At 32.7% G+C, this 25,124-nt stretch overlaps 3 protein-coding genes and 1 long non-coding RNA gene across 4 annotated transcripts; 3 read left to right on the top strand and 1 right to left on the bottom strand.

Moving 5' to 3' along the window:
* Positions 1 to 773: 773 nt before the first annotated feature.
* Positions 774 to 2,383, top strand: LOC139896130 (uncharacterized). The gene is made up of 4 exons (XR_011776133.1): positions 774 to 864; positions 1,265 to 1,314; positions 1,522 to 1,626; positions 2,073 to 2,383. It is a non-coding gene; the product is annotated as an uncharacterized lncRNA (long non-coding RNA).
* Positions 2,384 to 7,583: 5,200 nt separating this feature from the next.
* LOC139896129 (RING-H2 finger protein ATL70-like) lies at positions 7,584 to 8,129 on the top strand. Its single transcript, XM_071878716.1, has one exon. The coding sequence runs from the start codon at positions 7,584 to 7,586 to the stop codon at positions 8,127 to 8,129; it is 546 nt and encodes a 181-aa protein (XP_071734817.1).
* A 5,243-nt stretch (positions 8,130 to 13,372) lies between these two features.
* LOC139896128 (uncharacterized) lies at positions 13,373 to 16,403 on the bottom strand. Its single transcript, XM_071878715.1, has 3 exons — positions 15,940 to 16,403; positions 14,740 to 15,369; positions 13,373 to 14,532 (listed from the first exon to the last, which is right to left on the bottom strand). The coding sequence occupies exons 1-3, from the start codon at positions 16,099 to 16,101 to the stop codon at positions 13,537 to 13,539; spliced, it is 1,788 nt and encodes a 595-aa protein (XP_071734816.1). The 5' UTR covers positions 16,102 to 16,403; the 3' UTR covers positions 13,373 to 13,536.
* Positions 16,404 to 18,829: 2,426 nt separating this feature from the next.
* On the top strand, positions 18,830 to 20,222 carry LOC139899990 (ATP-dependent DNA helicase PIF1-like). Its single transcript, XM_071882810.1, has 4 exons — positions 18,830 to 19,319; positions 19,434 to 19,693; positions 19,820 to 19,900; positions 20,202 to 20,222. Exons 1-4 carry the CDS (start codon positions 18,830 to 18,832, stop codon positions 20,220 to 20,222), a joined length of 852 nt encoding a protein of 283 aa, XP_071738911.1.
* The last annotated feature ends 4,902 nt before the right edge of the window (positions 20,223 to 25,124 follow it).

Genomic DNA, 25,124 nt, shown 5'->3' with positions numbered 1-25,124 from the left:
TTAATTAATACTACGTAATAAATAAACGGGTTATAAAATAAGGTAAATTATAAGTCCATTTTCAAAAATAGATAAAAATAATCATTACCTTTTGGTGGATAAATGATATTACTTCTTAGTTGTGGGTGACGATGATTGTGTTAACCTTAATGCTGGCGTAGCTTAAGTTTTCTTTCCTTGAGAAAATATGTAGTTAATCGAATGTTTGGTATGTTCATTTGTCAATCTCGTAGCCCGTTTTTTCCACAAATATATGCCATTAAATGAATGTTTGTGGATTTGCATTTGTGTATATTTGTGGGGTTCTTTTTCATGCTGATGTTGGCATGTTGCCCACAACCTGTTTGTGGAAATGTCTAAAAGAGGTGATTTTAATCTGAAAATTGTGAGCATTGGTATATGATGTATTTATGTACATGGATTTTAAACTTTTCTGTACAATTAGACTAAAGAGATGACTTTAAAGGCAGCTAAGTTTATAGGGGATTTGTGACATCTTTTAATATAATTTAGTAGTTGTTTTGGTAAGTGCGTGTTTTAAATTCTAGTGCAGGTAGTGAATGAGTCGGGTTCACCGTGATTGGCTGGCATACTGTTCCCACCTATGATTCATCCCCGGATAACTCTACTTTACAAACCGATAACAACTCTACTTTACAAACCATTGCTACATTTTCTTCCTACAAGGTATTTTTTTTTAATTTTTTTTAATTTCTTACTATAATGTAATTAGCTGTATAAGATGATGTTAATTGCGTGTCATTTGTTTTTATAGATTGAAGCTTTGTAACTTATTGTTGCTGTTGTGTGATTACTCTTGATTGGAATCTTGGCGTTACGTATGCGATTCGGTTTCCGACGATGGTATGTAATGTTATACTTATATGTTTTTTGCCATCAATTAGATTAGACAATGTTAATACATTGTTTGTATTTGAACGTATCATAATCAGGAACAACATAATCACATAATGTGAAGGTATTATTTATTGAACACCGATTCGAATGTATTATCTTAATATAAGTTGGCAAGCATGATAAGGTCAACTATTTATAATATATGAAATGTTAAATTGTAAGTTAATTTGATGTATCTATTCTAGGTTTAATTTGCCAAAACATACATCAATGTTTTTAAAACTAAGAAGCATCTTTGATAGTGTTTTAAGTGCATCTATTTGGATCAATTTTTTAACTCAAATTTGATCTCTATAATGGCTTCTAGGTATACTGAGAAATATATATATCTTTTTGGCTAATGCAGTGGATGGAATTGATGAGGACAAAAGATACTTTAAAGTTGTCTACTTGATGGTAAATGTTTTTTTAGATAGTGAAATAGTTTGAACATTTTACAATTGAGACATCATCCTTACCTTCTACCAATGCCTCCATGTCATCTGGAAATAAGTCCTTAATAAGAGGAATATTTCCTGATTCTTTTTGTTAAAGTATTCACGTTTTATTTAGTATATATGTCTGAATTTTATAACTTTCTTCTACCTTAATTTTGCCAGTTAGGGAATCTTCTTTCGGTACTTAGTCTAAAGAGTTTGACCAACCATCAGCCTTCTTATGTTGCGAGTGTCAGTAGTAGAACTTTGCATCTTACGCTATAACCTGAAGGTACACAATTATGTTATGGCTGCTATGATTGATTGTCGATTGGTTTATGGGTACATAACATGTAATTTTTTATATTTTGTGGTAAAATGGTTTTTAAAGTTATAGTAATTCAATTGCACCATTAATTTGCACTCTCTTAATTTCCTACTAAAACTTCACTTTTGAAAGCAACGTTCCCGGTCTAGCTAAAGATGAATGCTTAGCTTTGTTCGTACGGAATTTGGTTTGTATTTGTAAGTTTTAACCTTTACATTAACATGTGAAACAAATAATTCTGCACTCTGACCAAGACTACATTTGTTTTAAATTTGATGTATCTTACAACCTGCAACTAGGGATGGAGGTAAGGCTGGACCTTCTCAAACAACTTTAACACTAGCAGTTTCAGTATTCTTGCTTTATATGTTTATACATGGGTAATAATTGTAATTGGTTTGCGCCAACAGATGATAGTGCAGCAGAGGTCAAGAAGAAAGAAAAGTAATAGATCGTACTTCTAACTGAATGTAGCAAAAATGTCATCAAACTACCGAATGCATAAAAAAGTAAGAGCGCAGATCCCTTGGGACCGTACATACAAATACGAAGCAACACATTTAGACAATATTGTTGCTTTGTGGCTATCATATTATTGGAAGACTTGAACTAGTTAGTTTTGTTGTATGACTTTGAATAGAGTATTTGAATGTATTTTGCTTTGGTTCTTTTGTATGCCAAATTGAGATTGATAATGACGTTTTTACTTGTTTTTATATTAGATTCAGCTCTTCTCTCTCATATTGTATTATAGTTGTTGCAAATTTAATATTATTCAGGTGAAATGTATTGAAATATATAAAATCATTTCTTTTATATATATATATATATATATATATATATATATATATATATATATATATATTTTTTTTTTTTTTTTTGGGTAATGGGTTCTACCCGGTGAATATTATTTCAAAGAAATAATAAAGAGTTACAAATGAAGAACAACGGCTGCAAGCACACCTTGCGGCCTCACAAACGTCCAAACTAAAAATAGATTTTATATATATATATAAAAGAAATGATTTTATATATATATATATATATATATATATATATATATATATATATATATCTTTCTTTAATAAAATAGAGATAGGTGTTTTGATATTAAAGTGGTCTCTAAAACGTTTAAGAAACTGGTTAGAAATAAAAATTACGTCCCTAACACTTTTAGAAACCGGTTAAATTTAAAAACACCATCTATAAACACTGAGAATAGAAATAGGTTCGTTAAAAGTTTTACAAACGTCCCCCTTTAGAAACGGGTTGAGTAACACATCTCTAAAGTGCCAAATAACCCATTTCTAAACTCATTTTCTGTAGTATGAATGTAATGTTTTAAACTGTGTATTTTTACCTAAAGACTATTAATATTGGACCGAGGAGTAACATATAACAATACTTTATAATATTTAAAAGGTAAACAGTTTTTCTATTTTGTATGTAATATTTGTATATGTTCGGTTTCATATTGGCATCGGTTAATTGAATGTTTAAAAAAATGTTTAACTGACAGTTAATTGAACGTTTAAAAAAAATAAAGGAAAAAGGAAGTAAAAAATAATATAAAAGAAGTTTTTGTTTATTTAAAAAGGCGATTCGCCAAAATAACCCTAAAGTTGAAGAAAATATATTTAAGTTCTGAAAAAATAATGGAAACTTATTTAAAATTCAAATGCAAGTGTGTTTGAATAGATTAAAAAGAGTATTCTTGACAACAACAAAAATAAAAAAATAAAAAAAATCAAGATTATAACGTAAAGAAAGAAAAGATTTTGAATAAAATAGTCTTGTGATCTTTAATAATGTATTTTGAGATTCATGTTTTCGAAACTGATTTTTAAGCCTGTTAAGTATCATTAACCATTATTAAAATATAATATAGAATATAGAAATATATATCATAAATCATGTATGTAATATTCGAATATGTTTATATGTTATGGGACTTGGGGTTTGATACTTTAGTAAGGAGATGATCTGTTTGTGTTTTTTGGTTTATGGATATTGGGATGAGATATAGGTTTGTGGGGCCAAACTCATTAGAAAAGCCCGCACAATCTTTATTGCCACTCTTTTTACTCAGTATTTTTTTCCCCTTTTTTTTTGTATGAGATATGAGATTGATAGGTACACTAACTCATATCTTCACCTACCAAGATAAATTCACCACACCACATCTTTTTTCTATCAATCACAATCTAATTTTAAAGAAATTCTCCTCCCTTATCTAATTTTCCGCCGCCACTGGTCAGCCCGACGCCGACTGCCATTCTTACGCTGCCGACCATTTCAACACCTCCGCCCATAGTTGTGTCTTTCTCACCACCGCTACCTTCCTCTTTTCCATTTCTTTTTACTCAGATCCATGGTGTTGGTGGTAAGAGATTAATGGTGATGGTGGAAGGGAGCCCTAGCGGTGGCAGTAAGTTGATCATGGTTGTGGTTGGCCAAAGGTTTAAATTGGTGGTGGACGATGGTAGTCACTGGTTTACTATTCATATATTGATTTATTTGCCTAAATTATTCATATCTTAATTGTTTAAATATAAAAAGCTTATTATTTGGCGGCAGAAGCAGGTGGCTGACGGAGGTCTTCGGTGGCGGATGGTGGTTGACGGTGGATGTTGTTGGGTAAGTGGTGGTGGGTGAAGTTGTTTGGCGGCGGTGGTTGAAGGTGGTGGCCAAAGGTGATGGTGGTGGTATGTGAAAGGAAAAGTGAAGTGGAGACTTAATATAAAGAGGGAAAAAAAAAAAAAAAAAAGGCTACAGTTAAAAAAAATAAAAAAAATAAAATAAAGAAAGCTACAGTTGAACAGTAAATGGGGGGTTTTGACCAATAGGAGTGGAGGATGGAATACGCGAATTAGTGTATATTATAATATGTTCTTAAAAAATTGTATTTTTAAAAGTACCATGCACAATGCGTGATGACCTGTGCGTGATTCGTGTTTCCGAAATAATCATCGAGACAACCCAATTCCGATGAAACACACATCAAGCATCATGCACTATGTGTGGTGTTTGGTGCATGTAGAGAGTTGGACTAGAACTAAACTTGAATGGTCGTATCATGCACCCCGCTCGTGTTTGGTGCATGTTGCGATGAAAATAGGCGCTCCCAGTGATTATTTCTGCACCACGCATCACACATAGACCATCACGCATTGTGCATAGGTGCGTGTAGTGGGTCAATTTTACAATTACGATTTTTTAATTGTTAAACACTTTTCCGAATGTGTTCATTTTAACCAATTTTCCAAATAGTTAAAATTTAATAAAGCCCAACCCAATATATATCCAGTTTAATAAGCTGGGCCTCTAGCCGTCTAGGCTAATAAGAATGAAATGAATAGAAGTTATCACGCCTTAATCTATTATGTTTAGTTCATTAAACAATAAATAAAGAGGCATCTTTGCTTTATATATCATATCATATATCATATATCATATTATAGTATAGTTTTTAAATGGGGGATGATTCTCACACACACTTTTTTCATCCTCACACACCTATTTTAACCTTTTACTCTTCTAATAATACTTCATTTCTTTAAATTGGTGTGTGAGGATGAAAAAAGTGTGTGTGAGAATTATCCCTCTTTTTAAATGCCCTTTATATTTACCTATTTTTCCATTCTTCGTAAACAATTTAAAAATTGTGACGTTTTTAATAGCACTATTCATTTAAAAATATTTTTATTCTCTTTTGTAAAAAAAAAAAAAAAAGAAGTGAAACTAAGGATCTTATTATGTGTTTTTTTTATTTCTTTTTTCTAAACGACTATTATGTGTTTAGTGATTAGTGATAAGTAAATACTGCAAATGTGTAATGTGTAATGTGTAATACAAAATAAATTAGAGGTGTTAATATACAATAGAGTCAACTACCCAAAAACCAAACTCTCACCAAAAAATTGATCCATGACAATGACCACAAAATCTGACCGTCTAACATAGATTGGTCTACGGACCTCTCTCAACTACCCTTAAAAAATACGGAGTATTATACAATTTTATTTTTAAAATTAGATTATAATGGTAATTAGTGGATAAAAGCCACAGTTTATGTCATAAATTAAATTAAAACTGTTAATGTACCTCACCATTAATAATGGCATATTATACTTACACAAGCTAATACCAAGCTATTAATATACATGGAAAATTAATTATTATTATTATTATATATATATATATATATATATATATATATATATATATATATATATATATATATATATATATATATAGGATCTCAAACCGCTCTCGGAAGAAAAAACCTATTGAATGGCATCAACGGCTCCTTAACCCTGCCTTTTATGTGGTATCGCCCCCAAATCGCATGGGAATCGGTTAACATGATGTTACTCAAATCGGGTTGTGTTCGCAGCTCTATTTAGCTTGTGTAGGTAGATTAAAAGGGTTGTTTGTTTGGCAACTTTGTCGCCGCTTGATCGGTACGGTTGTCTCCTCCTTCCCTGCTTGTTCTTTCAAGTTCGTTCCCTCATCTTGTTATGTAGGCTTCGTCACTCCCGACTCTAGCATATAGTTTATACTCCAATCTTTCCATTTGTTTCAATATGTTCATATCCTTGTATAGTTGAATGTAGGGACTTGTAACGATTTAATCCAGTTATAATAATAATACTTTTTGCTTTTCAAAATATATATATATATATATATATATATATATATATATATATATATATATATATATATATTAAAAAGATATATGATAGTTCAGTAAGATTACTCTCTAGCTGACCTGAGACAGCAAATCACTCAACTGAGCTATTTCGTAATTTATTATTATTATTATTATTATTATTATTATTATTATTATTATTATTATTATTATTATTATTATTATTATTATTATTATTAATATAAATCAAATATAATATTATTATTATTATTATTATTATTATTATTATTATTATTATTATTATTATTATTATTATTATTATTATACAATTATATAAATAAAATATGATATTAGTAAAAACTTTATATTTTGACGTAAATGAATCGAAGAGTTTTTCATCAGGACGATTGTTTCATATCAATCATGAACGTGACCGTCGTATTATATTTACACCGCCAATTAATATAAATGATAAATTATTTAAATTATATTATTATTATTACATTAATTAATATAAATAAAATTAAATAAATTCCATTTAAATCCCCTCCTTTTGTGGTGCTCGCAACGTGCATTTCCAGCACCATGCAACCACACGTCCATGCCCACCCGATCATTTCAAATCATTAAAAACTTTAATTCTTCAACTTTAAGATACTATATCTTTTAATTAGAAATAATACCATTATATTATATTTTACATAAGATCTACTAAGATTTTTTTTATCGAGTTATGAATTGAAGTTGATATATTGTTTTACGCTACAAATATTTATATAAATTTACTTAATATTAAATCAATGAAATTTATGATTATTACAGTATTTAATCACCAAATTCATCAAAAATATATACTAGCAATATTAATATACGTATACGTCGATTTAAATACATAAATAACACCTCACATATAATCAAAGCGTCATATAATTCAAACAGCATCTTTTAAGTAAAGCCAATGACATTTTATAACGTAAGCTTTCATAAATTGATTTAATACTTATATTAATTAATTAGTAAGCATAATGAGTTAATATTACTTTGAAAAAATGCCACTTAATTGTCATTATTTAATTCTTTTTTACAATTTGATCCCCCCTTTACGTTGCAGTTGACTTTTAAAATAAAAACAATATTTTAAAACCAACCCAACCATATAACAGTTTCTCCAGATTACACCCAACAAAAATGGTTGACAACGTTCCCATTTCATATCTTCATTCACCTTATTCTCTTTATTACCAAATTCTCAAAACATCCAAACAAGAAGATGAATAGCACCGATCCAAACTCCGGCGGGTTCCTCGGGTCACAAAACATAAGCGGGTTCGGGTATGGAATCGGGATCTCAGTTGGAATGCTTTTACTAATCACAACAATCACTTTAGCTTCTTATTTTTGTAATCGAACCACACAATCGTCACCATCGTCACCATCAGCAGCTCATATTCGGGCCCAAAGAAATAGTCTAGCTCACGCTTTGGGCCAGCCCGAATCAGCCCATTGTGTGGTTGATGTAGGCATTGATGATGAGACAATATTAAGTTATCCTACTTTGCTTTATAAAGATGCAAAGATTAATAAATGGGATTCGGGCTTTTCGACATGTTGTTCAATTTGTTTAGGTGATTATAAAGGAAGTGATATGTTAAGACAACTTCCTGATTGTGGTCACCTTTTTCATGTCAAGTGTGTTGACCCGTGGTTGCGGTTGAATCCAACGTGCCCGAATTGTCGTACGTCTCCTCTGCCTTCACCATTATCGACCCCTTTGGCCGAGGTGGTCCCCCTTGCGCGAAGTAGAAGAGATGGTTGATTGATTGATTTTATTATGATCAGTTTAGTTTCATTCGAATGAAGAGATCTTTATATGATCATATATTGTGGCATGTAAGTTTACAATTTTTTTTTTTTTTTACTGACTTATAATTAAAATTCTGTAGATCTTGTAGGATTTTACGTTATCGTGATGCATAAAGTTGTATATATGTATTGTTACCATTTTGAACTGTTTTTGTTAATTTCAATTTAAGTTTATTAAACGTAGGTATGTTTACTTGTCGCCGAAGAAGAATGAGAATTGATAAAGTTTTCTTGGAGTTTTTCGCTCCATATAAACAAGATATGTTTAATTTTTTCACCAACCATATAAATTGTAGTAAGTTTCAGCATTTTTGACAATAAAAAGCTATTGCTCTATTGGGTAATTGTTAAAATTTTAACATATACTACGTAATTATATACCTATATCTAAAAGGCAAAGGCCAAATGAATAGTACTATTCCTCTTTTCACTTTCCGCAAATTTAACCCCCAAACTTTTATTAAAATACAAATCGCACCCCCACTTTATACTCTTATTAAAATACAAATCGCACACCCACTTTATACGTATATTTTTTTTCCAAATTTCACAAACTTAACCCCCTAACTTTTATTAAAATACAAATCGAACCCCCACTTTACTAACTTTTTTTTTTTTTACTAATATTCAATTTTCACAAACTTAACCCCCTAACTTTTATTAAAATAGAAATCGAACTCCCACTTTATACGTATATTTTTTTCAAATTTCACAAACTTAACCCCCTAACTTTTATTAAAATACAAATCGAACCCCCACTATACTAACTTTTTTTTTTTTAAAATAAAACCCGAACGCTAAAAGAAGCAACTTTCACAAAAGGAACAACCCTTCAATGTTAGATGTCGAAAAAAATTCTTTTTTACAAAATAGATCAAGACTTTTTTTTTAACTCGCATTCAAAACGGATCCCCCGGCGCAAAGCGAGGGCTCCACATCTAGTTAATATTAAAAAGCCCATTAGTAAAGTTCTGTTGCAAGATTGTTCCTTTGTGTTACTTAAAACAATGTATTATTCGAATTGTACAGATGATGATTCAGTAGTTGTAAATTTTATGTGTTTATGAATGTCAAAAAATGGGGATATTTATGATATGGGTCATAAGGCCTAGATGGTATAGGATAAAAATGCCGAATAATTGGGCCTTAAAAAACTATATGGGCTTAGCCCAACTTTTAATTATGTCCATATCATTGTTTTTTGGCAGAGTTGTTTAGACACTCGTGCTATTTTCTCTTTTTTCTTACAGAGTTCGTATGATCGTTTATCGGTTTTTTTTAGACTGATAAAACTAATACCTTAGTTAAGCTGTTAAAGATATACTCCGTATAAATTACTAGTGCTAGTATTGTAGAGAAAACAAAGCCTCGAGTTGATAATAAAGAAAGTCAACTAGATATACTTTATTAATACTAATGTTTTACGGGGTTGCAGTTGTAGTTGAGTGGTAGTGGCCTGCCTCTAATACACTTGAGGTCAGGAGTTCGACTCCACCCGGCTACAACAATTACTTAAATGTAAATGCAACTCTATCCTGCCCGTCCGGAATCACCCGGGGCACCCCTAAGTGGGGTAAAGGGATGGGGGGTTTTACTTGGCCGTGCCCTTGGATCGGTTTCAAGGTTTCCTCCCGGGCAGCGATGGGGGCGGGGTTATTATCGCTGCATCGGCATAGTCGAAACGGGAGATGATCGCAACGGGTGGTTTAGTCCCCCTCGGGTGATCCCAATTTCGCTGTCCTAAAAAAAAAAAAATACTAATGTTTTACGACTTTATTAACTAATTAATTAATTAACTCTTATATACTAACCCCATGACAAAATGTGTAGTTTTAATTTATAGTTTTGAGTTTGCGTTCACACTACAATCGCTACTTCAATTTCGGCTCAACTTACCCAAAAGCCCCTCAAGTTTACAATTTTTCAGGAGTGAAAAGTGTAAACGTAAAATTTTATTAAAATAAAAGAAACTATTTCCCCCGCATTTATAACGGGCTCTATCTTTTCGCTCGGTGCGAGTTAAAATTTTCCGATACCACCGTTCAACTCGAAAAAGTCTCACGAACCCAGCGGGACAAACTATACGCGAAACGGACACTTTTTAAAAAATGCTTAATACAACGACAACCCGTATCTTTCTGTTCGCCGCAAGTTAAATTTTTACGACAGCACCGTTACACTCAAAAAAAATTTATGAACAAAACGAAACTAACTAAGTTCGAAACGGACACTTTTTAAAAAATGCTTAAGACAACGGCATCTAAAACGGCGCTTAAGACATGAGCCGTTTTCCCCTCTGTAAATACACAACGCTACATTAAATATGAATACACATGGCGAAAGCCCCCGTCACATCGCGCGGGCCGGACCCGGACTAGTTAATACTAATGTTTTACGGAGTATATGTTATGTTTTATTTACACATTTTATGTCATTTTACACTATATTTTTCAATTTTCAACAGTAATATTAATCTAAACTTATAGAGGAGGTTATGTTATCGATCGGCAACCTTTGAAAAGATGTCAATAAACCTTAATAATGTGGTCCAGCGGTTGGTGGTCTGCTTCCTTTAGGGGAGGTCAGGAGTTCGACCCCCGTTGACTACATATTAAAAACACAATTTCATCCCTGCCATGAAGTATCCACCCATGGCACCTTTCCCATATCGTTTGGGGGGTAAAGGGGAGGGGGGTTTTACTTGGTCGTGCCCTTAGATCGGTTTCAAGGTTTCCTCCTGGGCAGCGATGGGGGCGAGGTTATTATCGCTGCATCGGCATAGTCAAAACGGGAGATGATCGCAACGAGTGGTTTAGTCCCCCTCGGATGATCCAATCGGTGTTAAAAAAAAAATAGAGTAACTTTTTAACTACTAATGTCCATGTAACTATACAGTGCAAGCAATGATGAAACTAAGGGCAAGGAGGAGTTGTGGCCCTACCAATAAAAATAAAAAATGTTGTTGTTGTTTGAGTTGCATTTGGAGATATGACTAAAAAGTGCTAAATCCATAATATCAATCAAAACTTCACACTTTTTTCTCCATTTCTTAAACATAAATATTAATTATAACTAAATAAGTATGATGGGTTTATAGAATCAAGCTAGATAATGTATAATTAGAAACAATATGTCGCTGAGGTACATATTTAAGCCTCCAATTTTATATTAGAACACCTTTTCTGAATTATATAGTGTAGTGATGCTCGCCCTGACTCAATATGTTCAAACGCTGTCCCTGAGTGCAAGTGCAACTAAAGGCCTAAATGAGTCGAGTCGCGAGCTACTCATACAAAAAGCTCGATTCAAGCCAAGCTTAAACAGTTAAACGGGTTAGACGTGCATGGAAACAACGATTTCCCAAAGAAAAAGTTTATGTAATACAACAATTCAAAGTTACGAAAAAAGTTTTTGCAATATTCATATGTTACTTATGAACATGAAGGCTAAGATACGTAAAAAAAGTCAAACAGTTGACATTTGTAACTTCAGAAGAAAAGATCGAATTTACTATTTAACATACAACAACAACGATACTTAATTCTACGATAGTTGAGTATCATAGGTAAGATGTAGACAATCTTTCATCTACCCTCAAATAAAAGGGAAGTTATTTCTCCACAAGCAGGCAGAAAAAATCATTTCTCCACTCGTGATTAGAAAAAGTCATTCATCCCTCTATTCGAGAATAGATATTCCATATTTAACATATAGTTTGTTTATAAGTATTAAACAGGTTAGACGCGTACGGAAACAATAATCCAACAAGTAAACTTTAGGATATAATCACGTTCTTTGACAAAAAGAAACCCCTGTGTTTAAAGAAAATGTATGAGCATAATCTATAAAGCAAACTCTTGTGTTTGAAGCAAATATATATCTATAATCTTAGATTCTTAGGATATAGTCAATTTGTTGATATTTATAGAATATTTTTAACGTAACTTTTGAACTTGTTACGTAAGTATTTTTCTTGAGAAAAGCTATGTTTACACGATATGTAAGTTCAAATTTTGTTAGGATATACTCCGTATACATAATCTTAGTATACGTATTATTATTTCATTTTTTTTAACGAAACTTTTAATCTTGTTACGTAATACTCCTATGTTAGTTCAAAGTTCAAATGCTACATTTATTTCTGAGAATCCTTAAGAGGATGGACGGTGGGGTAATGAATCATGCATTCTTGGTCAATGCTTGACTGATTCAATCGTCCTAGAATTCAAACTTGTTATCATGTGACAAAATAATTTAAAAAAATAATGGTATTTTATTCATATGTTTGTGCATATTTTTTGAGACAAAATTTGTACATTGTACAATAGACTGTACCGTATACATTATTTATTGGCAAGTACCTCGGATGCTCATCACAAATTAAGTAAAGACTCTCATCACTTTTAGTGTATCACAACTTGTACCACATGCATTGCATCTATAATCAAATCCTACTATTATGGAACATGTGAAAGTTTATTAGAAAAATGTCATGCAACAACTTATTGTGGTATGAAGTAAATTTATTGTAAAAGTTTAAATGCAACTTTTTGATGTATAAAGTTTTATTGTGACAACAAAAAGTCTTTATCAACCTTCACAAGTGAAAAAGGTGAAAACTTTACAGCAAAGAGATGTGCAAAACAAAAAATATGGAATCACATGGTAACCCAAAACAATGATAACAAATGTAGACCATATACAACACTTACCATCAACTTGGAAACTGAAAAACAGAATGTGAGGCCTAATTAGGACAATTGGACTCGGACCACACATTGTTGAACACATAAATAAAGTTAACTAATAAGTCAAAGTCTTTATTGAACAAACATGAGTCACATGGTTTACCTAAAAAGATCATTACAATTGCAGAGACCTCAAAACACCAATCATCCTCAACTTTAGAATTAAAATCAGAAAGTGGGTTCTGATCAACACAGCTGGAATCAAATCACACATTATGAAAATTTTGAACTTGACCAAAAAGTCAGCATCTTTATCACTTTATCTGCCCCAATGAAAACTAGGGTTCAACAGAAGTGCAGAATTCTTGAAACACCAATTACCATTAACATGGGAATTGGAATTTAAGAATAGATTTAAGTCAGTTCAAGTTAATTAAAATTAAAATCAAACTAACACAAACAACAAAATTTAAACACCAAAAAAGTCAACTAAAAAAGTCAACGATGTCATTTGCAAAGATGGAAACAGAGACTACACAGTTAGAATTCCCTTTCACTTTCCATTTCAAGAGTCATTACCATAAAAAAACCTATAACAAAAAACAAGAATTTGTAAAAAAAGGAATCTAAACTTTCAAACCTAAAACTAATACTGCCCTTTGTGAAACTATTCTATTCGGCAACCGGGTTTGCTGAGTCATCCACCACTGGTTCGGAGATGGTAACAGTAGAGATCGGATCAGGACTCACGACAGTAGCCGGTTTTTGTAACTGAGTGTAGTGAAACTCGATTTGTAGCCTGTGATGAAGTGGTGTCGAAGAACGTAAACCTTTCTTCATATCATCTTGCAATTCTCTAATAGGAATGGCTGCCAAGAAGCTTTTAATATACTCCTTACAAGATTCTTTCCCCCCACAAACAATCTCATTTTCAATCTTGACCGGGTCAACGGCTTCTGCAGTTGACTTTCTTGTAGACCCATCCAAACCAGAATCAGACACAGGAAGTACCCAAATCGATGTGTTTCGGTCAAACTTCAAGATATACGCTTGATTACACCCTTCAAAAAGCCTCTCGCCTAAAGTATCAATTATATAATAAGCGTCAGAGTCAACTTTCAAAACGAAAAAATGGTCATTCCAACTCACTATGTATACACGTGGCTCTAACTCGCGACTAATCTCGTCCCACATAGTATCAAACGACATCGCACTATCCAGAAAGTCAAAAGTACCCTCTTCGACTTCTTCGGGATGGAAAAAACCGATAAAAGATTTTTCCGGAACGACCGTTAGAGGTCGGATATTGGCTTCAAGGACGGTTTCAAGATCAAAATGCTTATCAGGAAAACGAACCATATAAGTTTCGTTTTCACATAAATTTCGCCACTCTAAGGAACCTTCTCGAATCAACGAGTCAAGTTGGGACTTAATGGGCATGAGGTCACCATTGTTTTGGAACCAATCGGCTATAACCGCCACAAGAGCGGTGCACGCACTCTCACCAGCTGCCCGTTCGTTTCGTTGATCGATTGACGCAAAGAAAACTTGTGTGCTTAACTTCATGTGACCGTCACGGCTAAGTATATCCATCTGTTCCCAAACTCCAACAGCAAAACCGTCATCCCCAAATTCAGATATTGCAGGTTGATCATTCTGCATGTGCCACTGTCAAAGAAAATGAAAAACACATTATAAAAGATTTACTGAGTAACTAATTTCCTTCTTTGTGTTAAAAGTAATATAAAAGCACATAAAGTTTCAAGCTTTAAAAAAACCCATAAGAAAAAGAAAACACATTCATAAAGATTTAACTAATTTCATTTTTTGGGTTGAAAGTAAAAGTACTTAAGCACATAAAGTTTGAAGCTTTACCCCAAGAGATGTATCGGAGCTGAGCTGGCGCCGGTCAAAGTCAATGTCATCACCGCCTTCTTCAGCATACGCTTTCTTTAAGAGTGGTTCCCCCTTAGTTTTTGGTGATCTCAAGTTCAGTTTCCGTTTCTTCCATGGAAAGATACCGCGTTTGGGATTTTGAATCACATATGTTTCAGAAACCGAAGCGGTTGAGTCATCATCATTTTGAGGGAAACAAACGTCCGATTTTCTATTACTATAATAAACACTGTCTTCATAAAGAGACCCTGTGGTACAATTTGCGTAGGCTAGTGTACCATAGCAAAACGACTTTCTGTAATTTGCATTGTCGTCATCTTTTTTGACTTCATTTGGTTCGCCTTCGTCAGATTCTTCAAGTTCCGAGTCAAAATGGTATGAAGAATAATCGCCTTCTTCGCTCCTAATATCGCGATCATCTTCACGTGAGGTATTTTTTCCTCGTTTGATCGATACGTAATCTCTAAAAATTTTAACTTTTCTTAATCCGGCTTTGAGAGCTGAAAGTTCTTCCTTTTCTCCCGAAGAACTTTCTGATGTTTGACTTTGACTCTGGGTCGGTTCTACTGGTTCATGATCACCCCTCCACTCCATCAAACTAAGTTGTATCTACATAGAAAAAAAAAAGAAAATAATAAATCAAGATAATAAGTGAAAACTGCAACGTTTTTGGTATCAAAGGATTTGCCTATCAAAAACTTAATATATGAACCGATAATACTGATTTAAAACCACAAGATTATCTTTTTCTTACTTTATTTAATAGTTTTACATGTATTGCGTTTCTTAAAATAATTTACCAAGATTAAACCTTATTAATGTTATTATAATCTCATGCTTTGAAAAAGACTGATGTTACTTATTTGTTCAGCGCCTCAGTACGATTCTGAAAAGTTTCTAAGGTAAAATCTGCCTATATGCCATAAGCGACATCATAAATAAATCGATGCAGGTATCACTTTCCTAAAATCGTATACGCATACTTTATAGTTCTCATGGTTCGGTATATCTCTATATGTAAATCAGACACGGCGTTGAAAGAGGAAATTATGATCTGTTTTTTGAAGTTTTTTTTAAGAGGAAACTATGCGACTTTTCGAAACCTAAAAGCATAGCAAAAACACATTTTGAAACTTCCCAATCTAGAAAAGTTATTACTAAAGAGTAAAGCACACATACGTGAAGAGACGGGGGACGTTCGATTGGACCACATGAAACGGAGAGAGGAATGGTGAGCTCGAGATCTTGATCCTCAGCAGCAGAAGCAAATTCAGCAAGATTTAGAGACGCTGTTCCAATTACAGGAACTTTGTTCTTTAGTCCTGGGCTTGATCCCTGCATTGAAGTTATTCATATCAACAATAGCTTTATGAAAATTAAACACATAAAACCATCATATTATACACATGTGGAATGTGGATTGCTTATCTATATTCATAACGCGACAAAATAGGATACATATAAACGACAAGCCGACAGCTAATGATTTGTGTCATCTGTTACTCTGTTAGCATATCCATATCCACTAACATAATAAAATAGAATCCTTTAACGACACTAGTCGACCAATTATTTCTCTAGGGCTTTCGACATCTCAAAACAAATCAAAAGTTACTATTATAACTACCATGATACGGCATATCAACATTAAGAAAATGCTCAAAACTGGTATAATGTGCATTTCAAATTTCTTTGCAGTCCAATAAAAAAATCCACAAAATGGTAGCATATCGTCTAACAAATGTAAATTGATATAAATTTTCTACATTTATATAAGAAGCATACACAAAAATGCAAGTCTGAAACAGTGAAACCCTAACTAGAGAGCAATCACAAAAATGCAATAAAATCACTGTGGGCAAAATGTATTGAAATTGTTTCAACAGTAACCACAAAAGCAATGAAACCCTAACTAGAGCCCCTATAATGTGCAAGTCCGGGAATCTATAGATATAGATATAGTGTCCGTGTATAAGATAACCACCAATAAAGTGTGAAAAAATTCCAAATTTTAGAAAGCAGATTCTCTTGAATCAATTCAACTCAATCTAATTAAACTTATACCCTAAAGCATGATAAAAAGGTTCACAAATGCAAATATAAAATAACATCAAAATCAAATAAAAATAATTAAATCAAATAAATGTATAAACAAATAAATAAAGAATATCAAGAAAAAAACTTACATTCAATACAGTAAAACCAATCTCCCAAGGGTTAAAAATATTATCTTTAGAACCAGAAAGGGTACAAATTGTTTGAAATTCTTCATCCCATTGAACGACGCCGTTTGGTTCAACAATTGTTTCTTCCCTTGTAAAATTTTTCTTCACTGTTTTTCTAAAAGAACTTAATGTGATCTTGGGTCCTTTCCACCTGATTTCCACAACCCTTTTCTCTGGGTCTGCATGTACAGGATCAAGATTTCCACCCACCATTTTCTGCACAACCAATTTCACCTTATATTTTTTCGACAGAAGCGGCGGCCATGGTCTCCATTTAATCACATTCGTAACCATTTTTTTCCGGCAAGAAAATTAATTTTACAAAGTGGGGGTGTGTTGTAGAGATATAAAGATTCAAACTTTATATAAATTATTATGTGGGGATACTTCTTTATTTCGGATCTTTGAAGAAATTTTTCAAGAAAGAAAGAAAGATTCAATGTGGGTTTGATATATGGATTTTGGTCTCCGAATAAAGCTCAATTTTTTTTTACGAGAGAGATGAATATGCCGCTATTTAAGAGAGAGAGAGAGAGAGAGAGAGAGAGAGAGAGAGTGTAAATGTAGGTGTGAGAGTGTAATTTAAGGTCAAAGAAAACACACACGTAAGTTAAACTCTAAAAGTGGTGTGGTTAAGTTGAACTTTATTACGGATTACTAAAGATGTGTTTTATTGCGGATTAGTAAAGATGTGTTTGATTTTTTTTCGCGATTATCAAAGATTAACAATTAACAATCACACCAAATACAAAAGTAAACTAAAAATGGGTCCTAGTTACACAAACCTACAATTTAAACAAACGGGCTCACTAAAATAGTAAAAGTCACGCTTAATTAAGAAATAAAAACGTGACTAAACACTATAACATACGGCAACAATTGAATCGACTATACTAAACCATTCCCATGGGAACGAAAATCACCAGTAAGAAAGCCGGAGACACCCAAACTGCGGGAAAAAAAACATAAAGACATCGAGACAATCGGGAGAACACAACCGCTTCCACAACAAATCGCTAGCAGCTACCGACAGGCTACAAAAAAAATCGACAACCTTCAACATCCAAAATCTGTCCAAGATCCCACTGCAAGAGAAAGTAGCGAAAAACCAAGGTAGATGAGCGAACCTAAAAGAACCGAACACACTAACCGATAAATAAGAAGCTGTCCGAAAAGAAAAACTGAACACCATACCCGGCGCCAACAAATCCAGGAATCCAAAGCAAATGTAACACCGGTCATTTTTTTTTAAACACAGCGGAAGACTTTTATATTAAAATCTCAACATTTAATACATCACGGCAGATATCCACATAATTAAGTTTAAGTTTACACGACGGTGTTACTTATTACATAATACATGTTACAAAAGTCCACATCAGAGTTCACACGTCAAACATGTGTTCAATACCAGCACCCGTCCAAACTAGCAGTACCTAAACCTGCAAGGGTGGAAACGTGGGGATTAGGGATGGCAATGGGCGAGAAAAAACCCGTGACCCGCGGGTACCCGATCCGCGATGGACGGGTAAAATCATTAAATCTTACCCGCGGACACGGGTACGGGTAAAAATTTATACCCGTCGACGGGTCGCGGGCGTGTCGCGGGTATGTACTACCCGTCGCGGGTAAAACCCTACCCGTGAATACATGAGACTTTTCTTAATTTACCCACGAATAAAAACTTACATAAGCCATTTGGTGGTAAGGTCGTTGTTTTTGGTGGAAATTTTCGACAAATTCTACCTGTCATACAAAGAGGTACAAGAGCAGAGATAGTTAACGCATCACTACATTCTTCGTATTTATGGAGAGATGTAACTGTGTTAGAGCTAACCAAGAACATGTGTTTGAGAAGTGGCACTAATGAAATGGACGATTCTGAATTAGCTGACTTTGCAAATTGGATTCTAAAAATTGGTGAAGGAAAGCTTAACTTGCCGAATGATGGTGAAGCAGATATAGATTTCCCGGACGATATTTTGCTTAAAACCAACGAAAACCCCATTGAGACTATTATAGACTCCACCTATCCTAGACTTCGTGAGAATATGTCAAACCCTAAATTCTTCCAAGATAGAGCCATACTTGCTCCTACTAATGAACAAGTTGACTCTATCAATGATCATGTTTTGTCCAACATAGATGGTGATGAAAAAGTCTACTATAGTTCAGATAGTCTTTGTCCGGATGAAGATGATGATTTATTTGCACAACAGTTATATTCACCAGAGATATTGAATGAACTTAAAGTGCCTGGAGTCCCTAACCATAAATTAGCTCTTAAAGTAGGCGTACCAATTATGTTACTTCGTAACATTGATCAGTCTAAAGGTTTGTGTAATGGTACTCGACTTCAAATTTAAAGACTTGGTGAACACACAATTGAAGCACGAATCATCACTGGGCATTCGTTTGTTAACATCACTTACATTCCAAGGATGATAGTTGCTCCTACTGACAATAAGATTGCTGTCAGATTTCAGCGTAGGCAGTTTCCTATTTCAGTGTGTTTTTCAATGACAATTAATAAGAGTCAGGGACAATCATTGGCTAATGTTGGTTTATATCTTCGTAAACCGGTTTTCACTCATGGGCAGCTATATGTTGCTGTTTCTCGTGTGACTAGCAAAAAGGGCTTAAAAGTAGTCCTCTTAGATGACAAGGGAAAGGACACATGCAAAACGAAAAACGTAGTATACAAAGAGGTTTTGCAAAGTATAACAACCAAATCATAGGTAATACTTTTATGTCCATATTATTTAATAGCCAATTCAGTTTTTTTTTTTTAATTTTAACGTATTATATATTACAACTGTGACTTCACATTTCAGGGATGTTCACATCAGTTACCTATCTGCTTCTCAACATTTCTGTTATTACCAAATTACGTTGGAGTCAAAGAAATATTCAAGGTAAATTATATTACATTATTTTATTTACATATAATACTCCTAATACTACCTTATTATCCTTCAAGGCTTAATAAACCGTCAACAATGTTGATAAACAAGATACACCATTATTTGTTCAAGAGTAGTAATGACACCGCTAATTGTAATCCAACTGTCAAAAATCTGATTATTAAAATGCCTCAGATTGATCGCTAATTATTGGTCATCATATGAATTTTTTTCGGGTTTTCTTGACTTTTAATGTGAAACAAGTTTTATCATTTATCTTCTTATTTGATTCATCTTTATTTTGCTTATATAGGGACATAAGTTGGCACACTGATATTGATCCATGTTTTATTGTAGTTGCTTATTATTTGTTGATAAAGAACAGATTCCAAGATTGATTAACAAGTGTATCTATTACATTTGTAGGTCCAATGTTAACACTTTCAAGTGATGCAGTCTGATCAATTACTTGGCAGCTACAACCATTGCAAACTTAGATATCTTCAATACTCAATGTGGGATTTGTTAATTTTTTTAGGTACTGAAACACCTATCAGTTGTTATGCATTGTGTAGTGACCTGGAAATTTCCGACTAAATTTAAACTTAATCTTTATATGATTTCGATACGATAAGCAAAATATGTAGAATTGAGTCTAGAAAATTTTGGAACAATGTTCATATATTCAATTGACCATCGACCATTCCCGACGATTCACGAACAACTATTTGTTAATAAATACATATATAATTAAATGTATGTATAAATAATAATTTGAAATATTATTTGAAATATTATATGAATTAATGGTAGGAAATAAATATGTAAATTAATATGCGATGAAATAAAAACTATTATGTTATTATATATATATATATATATATATATATATACACACACACACAGATATTTATGTTTATATATAATAATACTTGTAAATATATAATATTATATTTATTTGTTTAAAAAGATATAATTAATATATTTATTTACTTAAACTTGTTAATTAAGATTGGTTATATATATAGAAAGAGCATATATTAAAGATAAATAATTTTGAGCTTAATTAGTAAACGTCGGTAACACTCGGTTGATGTTTTGTTAGTTTTAATATAGATATTGTACATGTTCATGAAGAATTGAAATAAAAGTTGGACTGTAAATTGATTACGAAGATTTTAGATTTGTCAAAAATATTTTTATCTTTTTATTTAAATTTTAGTACTCCGTATATATTATTTGGTACAGAAAATAAATAATTACCGAACTTTTTTGATCAGGTTTCAAACAGTTAATGAGTGAAATAATTAAATATATTTAATCTAAAAAATTTGAGATTTTTAGGAACACTTTTATACATTAACTGTTTAGCAATGGACACGATATAGCCGTCCGGGATTAACTGTCGGTAGAATGGCGCATAATTGCAAATGAATTATTCATGTTACTGTTTTTGCAAGACTCTGTGAATTAGTTGTATTATTATATTATCACATGTTAATTTCTATATCTAATTACATATACATATACTTGACATTAGCTGAACCAACCATCCTTCTTTACTTCATTTTTTTCTTCGACATCACCACTTCCCCTTCACTGGACAACCACCGGCTGCCCAACCAACCACCATCACCATGAATCAACTCTCACGACCTTCACCATCTTCATACAACAATCACCAAGAAGACACCATAAAACTCTGCCTTCATAACCACAAACAACTCACCTATGTTGATTATTACTAAGGCTGCTTTTATGTCTCTGATCTCGACAACCATCATCACCACTTGAGAACCACCATAAACAACACCACTTGTCAATTGTTACTGCTCCTATTCGAAATATTTTTGGTTGAAACCCAGCAAACCCACTTGTTGATTTCGGTCCAAGGATCATCAACAAAAACCAATCACCACCTTCGACTGATCAAGCCACCATTGCATCAATTTTTTTTTTACTTCGGACAACCAACCCGACACCATTCTTGTTTCTGTTTTCCGTTAAAACACCACCAACATAAACCACCATAACCATCGGTTTTTTTGTTTTCTCCTGTGTCGATTTTCTATTGCAACCAAGACCCAAACCCCAACCGTGTACAAACCTCCACCGTGAATCACCACCATCATGAACTATCAACCGCCATCATTTGAACCTCTTGCTATTCACTGCTACTGCTACTTACTGTTCACAGCTTAATTGTGAGCTGTTTCTGTCGAGTCCCAAACCAAAGATCACCCAAGTTTGTCTCTATTTTTCCTTCGTGAAATCACAAAACAACCGGACCCAAAACCATCAACACTAGCTACTATTTGTTGCTATATTTCTTTCTGGTTCCATTCAAACGATAATCACCATCCTTGTTTTCATTCAAATACTGCTACGGTTGCTGTTTACATGACGATGAGAGGATGTTTCGTGATGATGAAGATGATAACAGTAAGCGATGATAAATATTAACGATGAAAATTGATAAAGAGAATGATTGTGATTCTCTAGTGATGTTAAAGATGATGATGTTATGCTATGATAATGATGATGTCGTGATAAATATAAGAAGTTAAATGGCGGCTGCTTATTATATTTTTCTTTTAATAAAATTTCGGTGGAGGTTCAGAGAATCAAACAGCCACCAAGTTCTTGTTTGGGCTTTTCGTTACTGGACCGAGACTTACCCCTTGTTGGGCCGTGATTGTTGATGTTTCGCGAGGTGTATATAAAATACTATTAATTTTAGCAGGAAAATACTATTAAATACGATACATTTTTACACAAGATATTTATTTATTTATAGAATGGATATACTTAAACCTTGCTACAACACTTATAGGCAGTGTACCTAATCGTACAGTAGTGTAGTTTTTAGTAAGTCCGGTTCGTTCCACAGGGAATCTTTTTAAACAAAGCTTAACGCTATATTAGTTTACTTTTATAAAAATACAAATATATATATATATATATATATATATATATATATATATATATATATATATATATATATATATATATATATATATATATATATATATATATATATATATATATATATATATATAAGTAATATTATTATTATAAAGGGGGGTTTTTACCGTTTAATGACCGGTTTGTCGATTTTAAAACTTTAGTCGCAGTTAAAACCAAATGTAAAATAATAAATATAAATACAAGACTTAAATTAAAGCGTAAAGTAAATAACGATAATGAAATTGCGAATAATAAAAGTGCGATAAAATAAACTTGCGATAATTAAAAAGTACGATAATTAAAAGTGCAATTAAATATAATAACAATAAATAAAAGTGCTATAATTAGAAGTGCAATTAAATATAAAATAAAGGAGATTAAATATGAAATAAAAGAATTATGCTTATTTAAACTTCCGTAATCATGATGTTTGACGTGTTGATTTTAGTTTTATGCCCATGGGTTAATTATCCTTTGTCCTGGATTATTTAATATGTCCGTCTGGTTTTTGTCCATAACAGTCCATCAGTCATAAATATAAAGTGCGAGTGTCCTCGTCAAATTATCCTTATACCCGAAGTTAAATATTCCAACTAATTGGGGACTTAAACTGTAACAAGATTTTAATACTTTGTTTAATAATTACACCAGGATGTCGACTGGGTGTAATCCAAGGTTTTAATATTTTGTTATCAATTATACCAAGTGTCCTTGTACATAATTTCACCCCTGTTTTAATTATTCTAGTGACTATTAATCCATTCCCGTGTCCGGTTAAATGAACGATTATTCGTACATATAAATACCCCGCCCATCATGTCCGATCGAGTGTATATGGTAATTTATAGGGACGCCCAATTGTAAATCTTTATACTAACATTAACAAACTATCATTTAGTTAAACAAATATAAAGCCCATTAATAGCCCATAGTCTAATTTCCACAAGTGTCGTTCTTTTGTCCAAACCTCAATTATGGTACAAAGCCCAATTACCCAATTTTAGTATTTAGCCCAACATCATGATTACTTTGGATTAAATAAGCATAATAATAACTTAGCTACGAGACATTAATATAAAAAGGTTGAACATAACTTACAATGATTAAAAATAGCATAGCGTTACACGGACAGAATTTCGACTTACACCCTTACAATATTCGCTAACATACCCTTATTATTAGGATTAAAATTAAAATTAAAATTAAAATATAAATTATATATATATATATATATATATATATATATATATATATATTACGTATATATTGAGAGAAGAAGGAAAAAAAGATGATTAAAAATGCTCAGAATTCGGTTGCTTTTATAGGGATTTTCAAAACTTGGGGCTCCGCGACTCGCGGCATTTTTGGCCTTCAAACTCCGCGAGTCGTGGAGTTTGAAATTACAGCTCACCCATTTTGGAGTCTCTCTTGCCGACGGTTTTTATTTATTTATATAATATATAAATAATTATAAGAATTATTTAAATATTATATTATATTTATGTGCATAGTTGACTTGTAATTTTTAGTCCGTTGCGTCGAGCGTTGAGAGTTGACTCTGGTCCTGGTTCCGGATTTTCGAACGTCCTTGCGTACAATTTAATATCTTGTACATTGCGTTTTGAATCTTGTACTCTTGTAATTTCGAGACGTTTTTTATCAATAATTGGAACCTCTTTGATTGTCTTTTGTACTTTTGAGCTTTTTGGTCGTTTGCGTCTTCAATTCGTCGAATCTGTCTTTTGTCTTCACCTTTTATTATTTAAACGAATATTACTTGTAAATAGAACAATTGCAACTAAAAGCTTGTCTTTCTTGAGGAATAATGCTATGAAATATATGTTCGTTTTTAGCATTATCAAATATTCCCACACTTGAGCGTTGCTTGTCCTCAAGCAATATCGTCTTGAAATACTAGAATCACTTCTTTATTCTTCACACTTTGTACATGAGTGATTTCTATACGGCGGTATAAACAATGGTAGTAACGATATGGTTTACAGTCCCACATGACTATAAAAATTTAGATCCATTAAGAAAATTGGATCTTTATGAAAACATTTGATCTTTTGAAAATTAAATCTAGTTTTTACCCTAGATAAGTTTTTCGGAATAACCCTTTACTGGTGTTTGCAAAATATTTTTGTGGGTTTGGTGGGTTTCAGATTTGAAAATTTTAGCTCAAAACTTGCGGTTTTGTGTCACCCACTTGCTAACCTTGTATTTGGAAAGCAACACGTCCAGTTTACTTGTCCCGTATATTACCTTT

Source organism: Rutidosis leptorrhynchoides, chromosome 3 (assembly GCF_046630445.1).
Source record: "Rutidosis leptorrhynchoides isolate AG116_Rl617_1_P2 chromosome 3, CSIRO_AGI_Rlap_v1, whole genome shotgun sequence".
Classification (NCBI taxonomy): Eukaryota; Viridiplantae; Streptophyta; class Magnoliopsida; order Asterales; family Asteraceae; genus Rutidosis; species Rutidosis leptorrhynchoides.
The sequence above is the reverse complement of the archived record's forward strand: the minus strand, read 5'-3'. Positions and strand labels throughout refer to the sequence as shown.

Coding starts and splice junctions, on each gene's coding strand:
- LOC139896129 (XM_071878716.1), top strand. CDS start 7,584: ATGAATAGCACCGATCCAAACTCCGGCGGGTTCCTCGGGTCACAAAAC.
- LOC139896128 (XM_071878715.1), bottom strand. CDS start 16,101: ATGCAGGGATCAAGCCCAGGACTAAAGAACAAAGTTCCTGTAATTGGA. Junction 15,370..15,939: donor AACGTCCCCCGTCTCTTCAC/GTATGTGTGCTT, acceptor TTTTCTATGTAG/ATACAACTTAGTTTGATGGA. Junction 14,533..14,739: donor GCTCCGATACATCTCTTGGG/GTAAAGCTTCAA, acceptor TTTCTTTGACAG/TGGCACATGCAGAATGATCA.
- LOC139899990 (XM_071882810.1), top strand. CDS start 18,830: ATGTGTTTGAGAAGTGGCACTAATGAAATGGACGATTCTGAATTAGCT. Junction 19,320..19,433: donor TAACATTGATCAGTCTAAAG/GTTTGTGTAATG, acceptor CAAGGATGATAG/TTGCTCCTACTGACAATAAG. Junction 19,901..20,201: donor GAGTCAAAGAAATATTCAAG/GTAAATTATATT, acceptor TTGCTTATATAG/GGACATAAGTTGGCACACTG.